General features: G+C 41.5%; 2 protein-coding genes across 6 annotated transcripts in view; one reads left to right on the top strand and one right to left on the bottom strand.

Moving 5' to 3' along the window:
* The window catches only part of THAP6 (THAP domain containing 6), a 33,168-nt gene extending 28,011 nt beyond the window's left edge, over positions 1 to 5,157 (bottom strand). The window contains exons 1-2 of the mRNA XM_006871569.1: positions 5,055 to 5,157; positions 3,689 to 3,896 (exon numbers count right to left, since the gene is read on the bottom strand). Coding sequence (XP_006871631.1) covers positions 3,689 to 3,896; positions 5,055 to 5,134 — 288 coding nt within the window. The 5' untranslated portion in view covers positions 5,135 to 5,157. The remainder of the gene's footprint in view (positions 1 to 3,688; positions 3,897 to 5,054) is intronic.
* Positions 5,158 to 6,544: 1,387 nt separating this feature from the next.
* The window catches only part of RCHY1 (ring finger and CHY zinc finger domain containing 1, E3 ubiquitin protein ligase), a 57,733-nt gene continuing 47,240 nt past the window's right edge, over positions 6,545 to 17,037 (top strand). For 2 of the 5 annotated variants that reach the window (XM_006871565.1, XM_006871564.1), the window contains exon 1: positions 6,545 to 6,778. In XM_006871565.1, coding sequence (XP_006871627.1) covers positions 6,689 to 6,778 — 90 coding nt within the window. In that variant the 5' untranslated portion in view covers positions 6,545 to 6,688. Of the gene's footprint in view, positions 6,821 to 17,037 lie in introns of all 5 variants that reach the window. The other 3 variants (XM_006871567.1, XM_006871566.1, XM_006871568.1) reach the window with 2 other exon arrangements.

The raw sequence follows: 17,037 nt of genomic DNA, 5'->3' as shown, positions 1-17,037 counted from the left end.
ATCTCCAGCATCATTTCTATTACCAAGGGCATTTTACCCAACGACTCATCCTTGCTCTTTGTTTTCAACCTTTGCATTCCAATTGCCAATAATTACCAATACACCCTGATTGCATGTTTGACCAATTTCAGACTAAAGAAGTTGGTAGGATTCTTTAATTTCATCAGCACTGGCTTTAGTGGTTGGTGCGTTAACTTTGAATAATAGCTGTATTACAAAGCGGTCTTCCTTGTAGGCCTATGGAGGTTATCCTATCACAGACAGTGTTGTACTTTTAGACCTTGATATATCATTTTTGATGATGAATGTGAAACCATTCCTCTTCAATTTGTCATTCCCAGCGTAGTAAATCATGTGATTGTCAGATTCAAAATGGCCAATCAATCCATTTCAGTTTACTAATGCCTAAGACATAGATGTTTATGCATTCCATTTCATTTTTGAGAACTTCTAATTTTCCTAAATTCATTCTTCATACATTCCAAATTCTGATTATTAATGGATGTTTACAGGTGTTTCTGTTCGACTTGTGCCCCATCAGCAAGTGAAGGTCCCTAAAACTTTACTCCATTCATGTCATCATGGTCAGCTCTACCTTGAGGAGGCAGCTTTTTCCCAATCATATTTTGAGTGCTTTCCAACTTGAGGGGTGTATCTTCCGGTAATATGACTGACAATATTATTTCTGTACCATTCAATATTTTGTCTATGTTGTTGTTGTTAGGTACAGACTCATACTGATCCTAGGTACAACAGAACAAAACACTGCCTGGTTCTGTACCACCTTCACATTTGATATATTTGAGCCCACTGTTGTTGCCACTGTGTCAATTCATCTTGTTTAGGGTCTTCCTCATTTTCACTGATCCTCCATTTACCAAGCATGATTTTTTCCTCCAGGAGGATTGGCCCTTTCTGATAACATATCCAAAGTATGAGACACAAAGTCTCCCCATCCTGGCTTTTAAAGAGCATTCTGGCTGTACTTCTTTATGATGGATTTGTTTGTTCTGGCAGTCCATGGTACTTTAAATATGCATCTCTAAAACTAACTTAAATGCATGACTTCTTCTATGGTCTTCCTTATTCATTGTCCAACTTTTACATGCATAGGGTTACTGAAAACACCATGGCTTGGGTCAGACGCACCTTAGTCCCCAAACTGATACTTTTTGCTCTTGAACATTTTAAAGAGATCTTGTGCAGATTTGCCTAATGCAATACGTCTTTGATTTCTTAACTGCTGCTTCCATGAGTGTTGATTGTGGAGCCAAACAAAATGAAGTTCTTGACATCTTTAATCTTTTCTCCATTTACTGTGCTATTTACTGATTCAGTTGTGAGTATTTTAGTGTTTACATTGAGTTGCAATCCATACTGAAGGCTGTAGTCTTTGATCTTCAGCAGTATTTTAAGTCCTGTTTAATTCCAGTAAGCAAAGTTGTATCATCTGCATATTGAAGGATGCTCTAGGTCTTCCTTATAGGTGCATAGATATTATCCTATCACAGACAGTAGTGTATTTCAAAATAGATCTTGGCATGTTCTTTTTCACAATGAATCTGAGGCTATTCCTCTTTGTCATTCTCGGAATAGCAACTCATATTGTCTATTTCAGGTCACTAACATTTGGTGTGGCACTGTAGGAAAAGCAATGGACTGCTAACCATAAGGTCAGTGGTTCAAATCCATCAGCCACTTCTTGGAAACTCTACATAGGGTCACTAGGAGCCGAAACTGACTCTTCGGCACTTAACACCAACAACGCCTAGGATACTGATCTGTATACGTTCAATTTAAATTATGATTTCTAAATTTTCCTGATTCAAACTTTCTACAGTTTTCTTTCCTACTATCAATGGATGTCTGCAGCTGTTTCTTCTCATTTTAAGTCACGCCTCATCAACAAATGAATATCATCAAGGCTTTGATATACACATGTCATTAAGATCTACTCTATTTTGAGGTATTAGCTCTTCTTCAATCTTATTTTGAGTGTTTTTCAACCTGAGTGGCTCATGTTCCAACAATATTTCAGGCAATGTTTTTCTGCCGTTTTAAGGTTTTTAAGGGCTAATTCCTTAGGAATAGACTGCTTATCCCTTCCTCCTAGTTTTTTTTTTTTTTTTGTCCGAAAGCTCTGCTGAAAACTATCCACCATGTACGACCCTGCTGGTGTTTAAAACACCACTGGCAAAGCTCCCAGAATGAGAGTAACACACAACCCACCACATATGCCAAACTGAGAGATGTGTGGGGACTATGCTGGATAGAACACATTTATTGATATAGAAGACAGCAAGGCTGTCTCTACTTGGTCACACATGTACTCCAACTGCAGAAAGTAACAATAACCACATGGTTGTAGGTATACTTGTTTCTAGAGGTCAGGAAGGAGATAGTTTTCAGTGGAGACTCATGACTGTTGTTGTATGAACCCACAGACTCACCCTGAATTTTCAGTGTTGGAATAACTCATTCAGTAGTTTCAGCAGGCAATTATATTTCCAGATATAGGAAGTCAACAGAAATAGCTAGGGTGAGGCAGGTAGCCCATGACACTAATCTCACTGAGAAAAGAGAAAACCCACCTACATTTTTGATCCAACTTATAAAATCTTTTTCTTTTCCTTTTTCTGACCTCTTCTCCCTTTTCTTTTCTAGTTATTCTAGTCTCTTAATGCTTTTTTCCTTTTAACTCTACCATGGCACTAAGGTTGCAAGTATGTGGCTCTTAGAAGTATACATTAGCCCTGTTCATGATTCTACACTTTACTTCTGCTCTAGTGTGAGAAGAAGCTCAAACTTCTGTTTTCAGTTCAGCCCTTTTATGTAAACCTCCATTGTTTTAGATTCACATCTTGAATTAAGACATCTCTAAAACACCCAGGGTAGTGCCAACAGTTAATGTGTGCGGCTTCTAACTGCAAGGTTGGCAATTTGAGTTTACCCGGATATGCCGTGGAAGAAAGGCCTGGTAATCAACTTTTGAAAAATCCACTGAAAACCCTATGACACACAGTTCAGTGAACTTCTCCAAACATCCGACCCATAGACATTAGTACATAATATTCTTGTGGTGCTGCAGGATAAGCACTGGATGGCTAACTACAAGGTCGGCGGTTCAAACTCACCAGTCGCTTCTTGGAAACCCTATACAAGGTTGCTATGAGTCAGAACTGACTTGATGGTATTTGACAACAACAACTACTAGTAAAATAATCCTACTACACATAGCAAAATCTCATGCAATAAGTTAAAATTAAATAAAAAATCAAAGAATGGACTTCATTCAATAAAAATTTAAATAAAAAAAAATCAAAGAATGGACTAAGCAAATAACAAACATGTTAGCAAGGGTGGTGAAGGTTCTTTTAAAGTGCCAGACTGAGACCAACTAACACTAAACCGTGATCCAAGCTATAAATGAGGAATGATGGCAGGCAAGCCAACATCTATCCCACTGCCATCAAGTCGATTCCAACTCACAGTTACCGTATAGGACACAGCAAAACTGCTCCTTATGGTCCTGAGAGTATAAATCTCTATGGGAGCAGACAGACTTATCTTTTTCCCATGGAATGGCTGGTGGGTTTGAACTGCTGGTCTTGCAGTTAGCAACCCAATGCTTATCCCATAGTGCCACCTGGACTGTTTATGATGGTTAAGCAGTATCTTATAAACAAACCTGTAAATGAGATGGGGAATCAAAGATAGAAGGTACAACTCCAGGTTTGAGTTTAATATTTGGAGCACTTCTATCAAAATCTGTCTTCTTAAAGTGCCTGGAACACAGCACATCTCCTTTTTTAGGCTCCCAAATACCTGCAGCATTCACATCAAGTCTTTTCATTGCCAATACCCATTTTCTTTTTATGTTTTCATCTGTGGGGAATCTAGACAAAAAAACATAAAAAACATAAAAAAATAAACATATAGTTAAAATAAAGCTGTCTTATTTAACTGACTAAATTGATGATGTAAGTAATTTATTATTATGATTGGGAATGGCAGTATTCAGGAAATCATCGTGATTGTTGCTACCATATCTCACAGTTTCAGTGTTTAAAGTACTCAGCCATTCATGTGACACTTCATATAATGGAAGACAAGTTTCAATGGATATGTGACACTTCATAGTAAAATCCACAATTGAAGATTTTTATTCATCTACAAATGATGGAGAGTATCACTTGGCCCTTTTCCTATATGAAGAGATATCTAGGCTTTACATCCAATGAAAAGCATTCCTTGTACTTCTGCTAGCAACAGAAAACTGCTTAGTACAACATTTAATATACAGGTCTATAAATGCTTAGTAAATGAATGAAGAAAACAGAATTTGGAGTTCTGGAGATCAAAACTATGTTGAGAGATCCAAGGCCAATGGCCATGTATTTTCCAATATTACAAGTTGGTTCAAATTTTTTTTTTGGAATAAGGTAGGATAACCATCTTTTTAATTTCCTATCATCTAGTAAAGTAGACACCAGATCTTTCTCTAGCAGACAAAGCACAATGTCTGGCACAGAAGCAGCAAAATAAATCTTTATCAAATAAATAATGATTAAATCTTACTAGTCCTATGGTTGTCAGAATGTAGCTAAAATTTGAAATTAGGATCACCTTGATCTATATCTGCAATATTTGCTAAAGAACCCTTAGTCTGAATTTTCCATTCATATTTTCCCCTTACAACCAAAGTTTGAACTATTTCTAAATAGAAAGTGCAAAACATACTCAGGCAAAAATCATCCAGATTATAAACTACATGTACACAATATTGAGTTTCTTGGAAGTTTATATTAAAATGTAAAGTCATAATATTGCTAATAGTGAAGTTTGACATTTTTGTAAACCAGCCTCTGGCTCCTCCATATCTTAAGTTTTTTAAACTAATTATAAAAATGCAAAGGTATCCCAGCTGCATTAAATTAACTAAGATAATAGTAATAATAATGGTTATTTAAAATAACAGGAACTAAAATCAAAATAGAAGATTTAAGGATAAGTTTTTGTTGCTTTTAAATAATAGTCAAAAGTACTAGGCTTACACGTGAAATGTCAATCCTTTTAATTTGGAATTTGGCAAACAGCGGGACGCACATCCAATGGCTGAACAGCATTTCACCATGATTTTAGCAACTCATAACAGAACTGAAAGAAAATTAAAATGGCAAGTTAGTAAATTCAAAGCTAAAAAAACCCACATTTAACCTTTCCCAGTATGTTTTGGGAAGCGTGAAATCATTATGCTAGATTACCAAAGGCATATATTTTCTCATCAATTTTATGCTTTGCTCTTAACATTTTCCACCGGCATAGTTCTTTAATAAACCCAAACCAAATTCACTGCCATCGAGTCCACTCCGCTCACAGCCATCCTAGAGGCTGCCAATCTTAAGGGAGCATTTAAAATCCCCATCTCCCAGAGCTGCACTTATTGCCAACCTTTTGGTTAGTAGTCCAGTGCTTGCTCAACAGCACCATCCGAGTGGATTAATAAGCAAAGAATTCTTTAGCTATACAAGGAGACTTCAAACTGTGGAAAATGGAACGAATACATAACGGAATTTCCCCACAGCCTTCATATACCTTGAGGCGTCTGATTTCTTATTTGTTAGGTTGTTCATTTCCTTTTCACCGGTTTTTGAAAGTGTCACTGTCCCTCCAGCCACTAGACCTCTGCACACACCTGGCACGCATCTAACTGCTACGTTCCCTGTTCCCTTCAGTTCTCAGCTGGCATAGCTTCCCCAGGAAAAGCTTCCGCGACCCTCCGATTGAGTCCTAATACGCTCTTCTAGAACACAATCTAAGCGCCCTTTCCTATCACTCTTCCAAGTTGTACCCTTAAGTTTACTTCAGTGAGTCTCGGATGGATGAATGTTTTTCTCCCCTATCAGTCTCAATCCCAGGAGACCACTGTGGGGAGTGCTCCTTTCCTCGCTTTTTATCACTACGGCATAGCTGGGGATTGACAATGGTAAGTGCCCTTGAGTCGATTACGACTCGTAGCCATCCCACAGAGAGGGTTTCCAAAGAGCGGCTGGTGGGTCTGAGCCGTCAACCTTACATCAGATGTTAATATATATTTTGAAGGTATGAAGAGCAGGTAAGTAAAGGGACGAGGTTCACTTTTCTCTGAGGTAGAAGCGGTACGAGGAGCTGGCCAGTGCCCAGGTGTCCATCATCAGCGTGCGCTCTCGCACCCGCTGGGAGCCCAGAGGCTTGGCCGAGCTCCGCCCTTTCTCGAGGCCCCGTACGCTCGAGGGGGGGGGGCAGAGGGAGGGGCCGCCCGGTCCCAGGTACAGATGAGGCCGGATAGCGTCCCTTTCTCAGCAGGGGCTGCCAGGCGTCTTCTGGCGCTGCGGTCTTCCTAGCTCCGCGCTACTCCCCGGGACTTGGGCGGGTAGCGATGGGGGGGAATAGAAGAGGCAACCTAAGAATTATTACCGTTAGCAGCGAAGACGGCAACTAACGTCGAGAACAGAGATAGCGCCTCCTTCGCTTCCGCCCCGTCACCTACGAACCGGAAATCCGGCTGCCCCGGGTCACGTGCTTAGGCGCCATATTGGCTCGGCTGGCTGGGGCAGCGGGAGGGGGTGTGCTACAGTGGCTCTCGATCTCGGGGCGTGGTTTTCATCCTGGGGGAAGGGTCGGTAGAGTGTGAAGGGAGGTGGAGGAGATGGCGGCGACGGCGCGGGAAGATGGCGCCTGCGGAGAAGCGCAAGGGCGGCGCGGCTGCGAGCATTATGACAGAGGATGTCTCTTGAAGGTGACGGCTTCAATGGGCTCTTCCCCGAAGAGCCTCCGCCGGGCTGGGCTGAGGGCGGAGTGGACCAGGTGGTAGGCAGATGGGCTTAAGTTTGAGGCTGGGCTGTCTGTTGGGACACCTCCCTCTTCCACCTCGAGCTGAGTTCCTGTCGTAGAAAAACGTTTGTAAGAAGGCAGCCATAAGCCCCAATTTTCCTTTCTGCTTTGTATCTTGCAAGCAAAGCTCTTTTTTGCTTGGGAAGAGCCTGAAGCAACTCCGGGCCTTTCTGGCTTTCTCGAACCCAGAACCATCTCCAGGTGTATGATGAAATACTGAAAAGGGGATAAACAAGTGAAGAGACTCGTACGATTTCAGCTCCTGTAGTAAGTTTTGCAGACTGCCAGCCCCATTTCAGAATCAGTTGATGTGTCTAAAGCCTGCCAAGGAGAAAATGGGAAGACAAGCATGTAATTGGCATTAACTAAAAAGTTAAGTATAGGTAGGTGAGTGCCTTGTAGGGATAAAGAGGTGCATGTGTATTACTTTTGCTGTTGAGAAAATTACCTTGAGAAAACGTAATAGTGAGTTTAGAGTTTTAAAAACTGGCATCCACCCAAATTGACGTTTTCTGATTTGCCTTGCAAGAAGCAGTATAACGAATTTATTTGGAAGCGTTAAATTCTCATAGCCCTTAGTTACTCTGATTTTGAGCAAGTAACTCCCTGTTTGGAGAATGGGGATGGTAGACGTTCCTGCTTCATAAGAAAGGTCTGAGGATTAAATGCATGTGTGGTGTTTGTTGTGTGGTATCCCATCATTTCCTACTCACAGCGACCCTGTGTTGTTGTTGTGAAGTGCTATCGAATGGGTTTGGATTCATAGCGATCCTGTTATAGGGTTTCCAAGGAGCGGCTGATGAGTTTGAACCGACGACTTTGAGGTTCAAACCGACCTTGTAGCCCAACGCATTAGCCCCACAGCACCATACCACCACCCTATAGTACAGTTGTTGTTAAGTGCCGTTGAGTCTGTTGTGACCCATAGCGACCCTGTCCTGCATAGGGTTTCCGAGGAGTGGCTATTGCGATTCACATCGACTTTGCAGTCCAGCGCAGTTACCCTTAGCAGCACACCAGAAGAAGTGGGCTAAGTGTTGGGCTGCTAACTAAAAGTTTGGGATTTTGTCACCACTCACTGATGGGGGGAAAAGATGAGGCATTCCTCTTTAGCCTCTTCAGTAAAGATGCACAGCCTTGGAAGCCCTTTGGGAGCAGTTCCACCATGTCCCCCAGGTTCACTGTGAGTCAGAATGAACTTGGTTGATTTGGTTAATCTTTACAGAAGGGTGTCATACATATTTCTCTTGCAGAAGGCCACCAGCCACTCAGTTTGCAGATGAGTGCTTAACCTCTGTGCCCCAAAGGCTCCTTATACAGTGTTTGTTGTTACTGTTAAACGCGGTTGTGTCCGTTCCAACTTTTAGAGTATAGAGTTAACGAGCCTTCAAATCTTTGCTGGAGCGGAAAGTCACCTCCCCCCCCCCCCCCCCCCCCCCCAGCAGCTGGTGTGCTCAAACCGCCAATGTTGTGTTTTGCAGTCCAGTGCTTAGTGTATGAAGCTGTAAAGTGTTTAACAGGGTGTACATTCCTTAGAGTAAAAACCAAACTCTTTGCTCTCCAGTCCATTCTGACTCATAGCAGTCCTATAGGACGTAATGGAACTGCCCTGTAGCATTGTCAAAGTTGGAATCTTCACTGAAGCAGATTGCTGCATTTCTCCCAGAGTGGCTGGTGGCTTTGAACCACTGATGTTATGGGTAGCAGCCAAATGCTTAACTGGGATTTCCCCCCTGGAGTGAGTAGTAAATTACCATCATCTTCATACTTCACCAATCATCCCTGGTAGTTACTGACCAAAATCATTGGAAGGAAGTGATAGTTTCAAGTTTATATGAACAACCTAGAGCTTTTTTGTAGATCATGGTTTGCTCCATCTTACTGGAGCAAAGTTGGTCATTAACCAAGTGCCATGTAAAGAAATTTGAATGCTAGCCTTACGATTCCATATCTCCTGAGATGTTCTGTTATTTCAAACTTGAAGTGTAAAACAATTCAGCAGCCTGACCTCTCCCTCCCACCTAAGTCTTTCATTGGAAATCATGCAAGATACTTGACTCAGTGTCGGTTTTTAAATTTTTTTTCCCCCTCTGTGATGCTGTAGGATAAGCACTGGACTGCTAACCTTGGAAGCCCTATATACAGGGTTGCTATGAGTTGGAACCTATTCAACGGCACGTACCAACAACAATAACCTCTTCCTTAACTACCAGAGAGGACAAGTGAAGAGCTTCAAAGAGGAGTGATCAACTGCTTCAGATGCAGCCGTTTTAGTAAAGGGGAATGAAAAATATACTTTTAATTTGGCAAGGAGAAGGTCACTGTTGATTTTGACAAGTGATATTTCAGTGGAAAGATGGAAAATGCCTAATTGGAAAAGTTCAAAAGAAAATGAAGGAGCTCTGGTAGCGTAGTGGTTACGAATTGGGCTGCGAACCTTAAGGTCAGCAGTTCGAAACTACCAGCCGCTCCGCGGGAGAAAGACGAGGCTTTCTACTCCCGTAAAGATTTACACCCTTGGAAACCCTGTACAGGGTCGCTATGGGTCGGAATCGACTCGGCGGCACTTCACAATCAATCAATCAGAATTGGTGATAGTACTTTCAGACAATTCTTGGAGTTCTGCTTTAAAGGGGAGCTAAAACAAGTAGCTGTGAGATGTGGGAGCATGGAATTTTTAATTTTTTTAAGGATGGATGATGTTGAAGTACCATGTGTATAATTTTGGTAATGAACCAGTAAAGTGGGACCATTTTCTAATGCGAAGGGAGAGGGGAAAGATGTAGGAGCATTGTCCTTGAGTAGTCAGAGGGGAGGGTGGAATCCAGTACACAAGTGGTAGAATGGAGAACTGTAGACTCTTTGTAACAAATGGGGAGGCAGTGAGGTACATTTGCAGGTAGACTTCTAGAGTTTGTAGGCAAATGTATGGATGTTCTGTTTTGATTACTTCTATTTTCTTAGTAAATAAGGTCATCAGCAGAGTGCAAACAGAGCTTTGGAAGAATGAGGGTACTGACTAGGAAAACATGGGAGTAAGGGTCCACATTGTATTACTGATTACGACTTTAAAGTAAAGACCAGTAAGGAAAGTAGTACGTTTTTGGTAGTCATATTCAACCTTACCTGTATGGGCAGAGTAGAAGAGAGATGGATTTAATGAAACTTTGAGTTTTGCTAGGTGAGTATGTAGATGGAGAATTGATAAGGACGGTAGAGTGCATGCAAGAGGAGACTTCATGTTTGAAATTGAAATACAAAGAGGGTGCAGTTCTTGTTCTAGAGTAGCTATTCTCAAAGTGTAATAAATACAGCCCTAGAGGGCTCTGAAACTCTGGGGCTCCTGTAGGTCAAAGAATTTCATGATAAGATAGCACACTATTCGTCTTCTTCAGTGTGTTGACATTTGCATGGATGGTGCTTGAAGTAATGATGTGCAGAACTACTTTTAGCATGAATCAAAGCAAATGTCATTGGTTAAGCAATATGATTATTGATTTATAACATTTTAGTTCTTGAATACATATCTTTTAAATATTGGATGAAATAAGTTTTCATTAAGCACTTATGTAAGTGGAACTGATTGTTTTAAGAAAAACACTTAGGCAATTGAGTTGTGAGCTGAACAGGTCACGGTTTTCACCAAGCAATGTTATTATTATTTTTTTCTGTTTGAAATAACTATGATTATTCAGATCTGGATATTTAGCAGACTGCCTCTTCAAGGCAAACAGTATGATAAAACTGGAGCTTTTTTCCACAGACAGAATTTTGGAAAACTTTACACAGTTAGTTATTTTGAGCTTGAAAATGTCCCCAGTATCTAAAGATTTTCCTGGTAGGATGAGTAGTGCTGTTAATGAATATGATTTTTGGATATTATATGGTAATGTGAACTTTTGGAAGATCTGTACACACTGTGGTTTCCTGTGTATAACTCGCTTGTGAAAGTAACACATACATGCATATAATACACGTTGTTGTTGATAAGTGCCTGTTGAGTTGACTCCGACCCGTAGCGATTCTGTATCGAGTTTCCAAGGAGCAGCTGGTGAGCTTGAACCACCAACCATGCAGTTCAAAAGACATTGCACTCTGGCGCATTAGCCCACAGAGCCACACCAGAACAAATTATGCTGTTTTCGTTTAGAAATTAGGTAACTCAGTGAATCAGTATTTTCCAAATGACTAATGCGTTTGTAAGATATTCGTACAAAGTGCAAGATACACCAATGGATGTTAATGTAAAAGGCAGAAAAGGTCATTGATATGAATTTAAATCCCATGTTTCAGCTGACCTGGAGAAAACTACTGCTTGACTGAGTTTTGGTCCAGATAAGAAAATATCCATAATTATCTGAAAAGGCTATTAAAAATACTCTTCCCTTTTGTTAGATTTTTGTGAGAACACAGTTTCTTCATATACTTTAATCAGAGCAACATAAAACTGATTATAGAAGTAGATACGAAAATTCAGCTGGTTTTGAGAAAATAGAGGGATTTTTTTTCACCAAAATGTGTTATTTGGTGGCTTGTTTTAAGCAGAAGTGATATTAAAAATTTTTAATCAATTTTAGTTGGTAACATGGTAAATATTAATAAATGTAATCTACATGAACACAAATCCTGTGGGGTCCTTAATATTTTTTAAGGGTATAAAGGGGTTCTGAGGCCAAAATGTTTGAGAATCACTGTTCCTTCTACTCCTATGAGATGGAATCGACTGGATTCTTTGCGTGACTGTGAAGAATGTGTGTTTGAGGGAGGGAGGGAGGACAAGACCACTGGAAGTAAGAAAGTCAAAGAACTAAGAGTTCACGGTATTAGGAGGATGATCAGGTGGGTGTACAAATCACTAAGAATTAGGACAGGAAATCCAGTTAGGAATTACAATCTTTAAATAATTTAACTTTGTATATTATGGTAAGTTATACTATAAAGCCCACTGCCATGGAGTTCATTCTAACTCATAGTGATATTATCTGGGGTTTTTTTAGACTATCTAACTATCTGGGGTTAATTTTTGCAGGAGCAGACAGCCTTATCTTTCATCTGCAAAGTGACTGGTGTGGGTTTGAGCTGCCTACCTTATGGTTAGCAGCCTAATGCCTAATGTACAGCACCACCATGCTACTTAAGTCATAGCATATTGTGAAGTGCCTTCAAGTCGGTTCTGAATCATAGTGATCCTGTATAGGGTTTCCAAGGATTGATGGATTTGCCCTCAACTTTGCAGTTAGCTTATAAGTCATAACATAGGAAGGCTTCAAAAATGGGTGAGTTTGCAAGGTCAGGGTGTGCTAGAAGGTGGTGGTGGTGATTATGTGCTATGGAGTCGGTTCCTACTCATAGTGACCCTGCATAGGGTTTCTGAGGCTGTAAATCTTGATGGGAGCAGAAAGCCTCATCTTTCTTGAGTGGAGGTGCTGGTAGATCTGAACTGCTGAGCTTTCAGTTATAGCAGCCCACCTCATAACCCACTATGCTACTTACTAGAGCTCCTGTACTAGAAAGTAGTGATGTAGAAGTCTCTTGATATACAAGTTGGGGTAAAGCTGAGTTGCTATAAAGAGGCCTGGTAGCACAACAGTGAAATGCTCTGCTGTTGGCTGACAAGTCGGCAGTTGGGACCCATCACTGGCTCCATGGAAGAAGAGACCTGGTGATCTGCTCCTGTATAGATTACAGTTTAGGAAACCCTCTAAGGCAGTTCTGTTCTGCCCTATAGTGTTGCTGTGTCAGAGCTGACTTGCTAGCATACAACCAGAAATTGCTCTAATTAAAAGAACTGGCATTAGAATGTGGTTTAAAAGAATAGTTTATTTCTTCACACTTAACAATTCCAAAAAGATCTATCCATAATGATGATGAGGCTGTGTTCTATGTAGTCACTCCATTTTTTTTTCCTATTGTACCATTTTGCCATGATTTAGGGTATTTGGGTCATCCAAGGTGGTTTGCTGTCATTGTCAGATTCTATGTGATAGAAAAGGAAAATGGAGCATGGAGGAGCAGGCAACCCTAATTCCTTAACAGACCCAGAAGTGGCACTGATTTCATTTGCTTATTTATTCTCTTGGTAGGAATTTGGTAATTTTGTTGTTGCTCACAACAAGGGAATATGGGAACTGTAATTTACCTGGGCATTTATGTACCCAGGAAGGAGAGAAACAGATTTTAGTAGACAATTGACAGTCTTTGCCATGCTTGAAAGTTAGGACTATCACTAACATTTTTTTACATACTGTATAATATCGGTCATATTGTTGATGATTAATAAACAGTCTACCTACCAAAACCAAACCCTTCCCATGGAGTTGATTCTAACTCATGTTGTTGTTGAGCACCATCGAGTCAGTTCAAACTCGTAGTGACCCGGTGCAGGTTTTCCAAGGAGTGGTTGATGGGTTTGAGTTGCCGACCTCGTGGTTCAAACCGACCTTGCAGTCCAGTGCATCATCCTGCAGTGTCACAGTAGGACTTGACCCTATATGAATAGGAACAGAGTAGAACTGCCCTGTAGGGTTTCCAAGGCTTTAGATCTTTGAGGAAGCAGACTGTCACATCTGTTTCCTGCAAAGCAGCTAGTGGTTTGAACCACTGATCTTTGGTTAGCAGCTGAATGCTTTAACCACTTTGCTACCAGAACTTTAATAAATAATTGTTGTTAAGTGCCATCTAGTCACTCTAAGCTCATAGTGACCTGTATAGAGTTTCCAAGGAGTAGCTGCTGGGTTTGAACTGCTGAATTTATGGTTAGCAGTCCAGTGCTTATCTCCAACACCACACCAGGACTCCTAATAAATACATTTTTTTTAAAAAATAAGTTTTTATTGTGAGGTTTACATGGAAGAATATCAGTTTTATGGAGTCCTGATGTGGCGCTGTGGGTTAATGCTCCAGACTGCAAAGCCGTTTGAACTGTAAGATCGGCGGTTCAAGCTTACCAGCTGCTCCTTGGAAACCCTATACAGGGTCGCTATGGGTCGGAATCGACTTGACAGCACTTCACAACAACAACTATTGTATTTCGTTTCATCGGAATGATTTACAATACCTTCCATGCATCATCAAATAACCAAAGGGTACACCCCACAGGCCCACCCCCCAGCCTTCAGCACCCAGCCCCTCTCCTTCACTGAGTTCAGTGTCCCCAGCCACTTCATCTGTCCACGTCAGCATTTCTGTCTCCATCCCTGGCCTCTCTGCCTCTCTGGGTAGGGTCCTGCGCTCCGTTCTTCTCACTTGATGGTCCCAGGGACCTCCGCTCCTGGGCTGCAAAATCAATCACTCCCCTCCTTTTGTCAAAAAACACCTACCTCTATATTTCCTACCCTCATAGTCAGTCCTGATTGCAGTTATTCACTATTGTACCACAAGAGTCTTATTCCCATTTCCTTTCACCAGCCCAGTCCCAACCAATTGGAAATCATTCAGTGGTGATTCTACCTTCCCCCGCCCTGTCTGGAACTAGGCGCCCTCTTGAAAGCTTGTAACCCAGTCACTTCTTGCCTTTATAGACTGCCCCCCCCCCCAATTTGGGTAGCCATTGTCTTAAATTGCCCATCCAGGTCTACCCTGTGTACTGAGGGGATGGGAGTGATCCTCGCTGTAAAGATTTGTACCCTTTTTTGAGCTACTACATCCTTAAGTATAGGTAAAGTTCATAAAATTGTAGCAGATTACTCTTCCACCCCCCACCCCCTCTTTTTTCTTGTTCTAGTCAAGTTCTGATCATCCAGCCATCGAAGCCAGGTCAAGTGGGTACTATCTGCAAGTATGGGTGTTCTTGTGCATCTCCCCTTACTTCATATCAGCTAGACGCTTCACTCTCAGCTTTAGTCCTCTGTGGCCATGTCACTGCCTCTGGGCCCAGGAGTCCCAGGTCCTGCTGTACTGTTGGCCATCCAGGTCGCTGCCCGGGTTCACAGGAGTCTATTGAATGTGGTCGGACTTAGTTCCCAACTTCATTGCTGTTTTTCCCCCTCTTCCCCTTATCGGTGATCAACGTCACAAAGCCAGACCACCTGCCTGCTCATGTATTCCCATGAGTCTTAGCTTGCTCTAAGGGGTCCCAAGCACTTGCTTTGATGGCTCCCGGGCAAACAGCTTACTTGTTCTTGTAGTAATCAATCAGAACTGCCGTTTTTGTTTCGGACTTTCTCCTGCCAGTCTGTCTTTCAAGAAATATCTTCTGTTCTAGCTGGTCTACTCTAGCCTGGTCTACTCACCCCTTCCAGTGGAAATTTCCTACTTCAGATGATTCTGGATGGGGTTCTGGATTCCACCTATGGGCTTATGCAGTGCAAAGGCTCCACAGGAAACCTCTTTCCCTGGGCAACTTCTAGCCCCCTTTAAGGTATTCCAATTAGTTGTAGGCTGAAGATGGACTTTCAAGCTTTCTGTAGTGGTGGTTCTTGCTATTCCATCTCATTTATTTCTGCTCTTATCTTTATTATTTCTTTTCTTTTGGTGACTGTAGGTTCCTTCTGTTGGTCTGTTTCTAATTGTTGGAGATGCTATATTAATGTGTTAATTTTGGTTCTTTCTTCTTTTTGGATGTGTGCGTTTATCATAATAATTATATTTTTGGATTTATCCTCTCAGCACTGCTTTAGCTATGTCCCCCAAATTTTGATATGTTGTGTTTTCATTCTCGTTCATTTCTAGAAACTTTGTGAACTCATGTTTAATTTCTTCTTTTACCCAGTCACTTTTCAGCAGGGTGTTATTCAGTTTCCATGTATTCGACTTTATTTCCTTGGTCTTCCTATTGTTGCTTTCTAGTTTTATAGCATTATGGTCTGAAAAGATGCTTTGTAGTTTTTGTTTTTTTTTTTAAGTTTTTATTGTGAATTATATGTTAGTTTACATGGGTGAACATTATTTTTACGTTCATCCTATCATACTTTGTTTCATTGCAATGATCACAATCCCCTGCATGCATCATCAAACAATCAAAGGGTAAACCCTACACATTGACCTCTTCCCCTGGCCGCCAGCACACAACCCTCTCCCTCCCTGAGTCCAGTGTCCCTAACCACTCTTTCTGTCCACTTCATTGAGTCTGCCTCCCCAGTGTGACTGCCTTTCTGGACATGGTTTCGCACTTCACCATTCTCCCTTGATGGTTCCAGGGATCTCTGCTCCTGGACTGCAAAATCAGCTGCTCCCCTCCTTTTGTTACCAAACATTTACATTTACCTTTCCAACATTCACTGTCAGACCTGATAGTAATCATTCTTTTTTGAACCCTGGAGTCCTATCCCCCTCACCTTTTATTAACCCCATCCAGACAGGCTGGAAATAATTCAGTGGAGGTTCTACCTTTTCCTGTATCCTCTGGAGCTTGTATCCCTATTGAAAGCTTGTAAGCCAGTCACTTCTTGCCTTTGTGGTTCCCCAGTTTTGGGTAGCGAAAATCTAAGTTCTCCCTCCCTGTCGACCCTGTGTACCAAGGGAGTGGGAATGATCCTCACTGTAGAGATTTGTCCACTCCATTGTCATACTGCACTCACAAGCATATGTCAAGATCATCCACTTATAGTGGGTTACTCCTTTTTTTTTTCTTCCTCTTTCTTCTCTAGTTGTGTTCAGATCATCCAACCATTGATGCCAGGTCAAATGGGTACTATCTGCAAATGTGGGTGTTCTTGTGCATCTCCCCTCACTTTATATCAGCTGCATGCTTCATACTCCGTTCTAGTCCTCTGTGGTCATGTTCCTGCCCCTGGGCCCAGGAGTCTCCAGGGCATGTCATACTGCTGGTTAACCAGGTTTCAATCCAGGTTAACAGGAGTCTATTGAATGTGGACGGACTTAGTTTACAACTTCATTGCAGTTTTTCCACCTTTCGCCTTATTGATGAGCAACGTGGTCAGCAACAGGACCATATGCCTGCTAGTGTATTCCATTTGAGTTTCAGTCTTGGAAGGGGGTTTGCCTTGAAGTGACCTGACCACTTGCCTTGATAGCTCCCTGGGGAACAACTTGCTTGTTCTTGTAGTTGTCAGTTGGACTTTATTTCCTTGGTCTTCTAATTGTTGATTTCTAATTTTATGGCATTGTGGTTTGAAAAGATGCTTTGTAGTATTTTGATGTTTGTAAATTTATGGAGGCTTGCTTTGTGACCTAACACATGGGCAATTCTGGAGAATGTTCCAT

Source organism: Chrysochloris asiatica, unplaced genomic scaffold, assembly GCF_000296735.1.
Source record: "Chrysochloris asiatica unplaced genomic scaffold, ChrAsi1.0 scaffold00169, whole genome shotgun sequence".
NCBI lineage: Eukaryota > Metazoa > Chordata > Mammalia > Afrosoricida > Chrysochloridae > Chrysochloris > Chrysochloris asiatica.
This window is presented reverse-complemented; position numbering and strand designations above follow the sequence as displayed.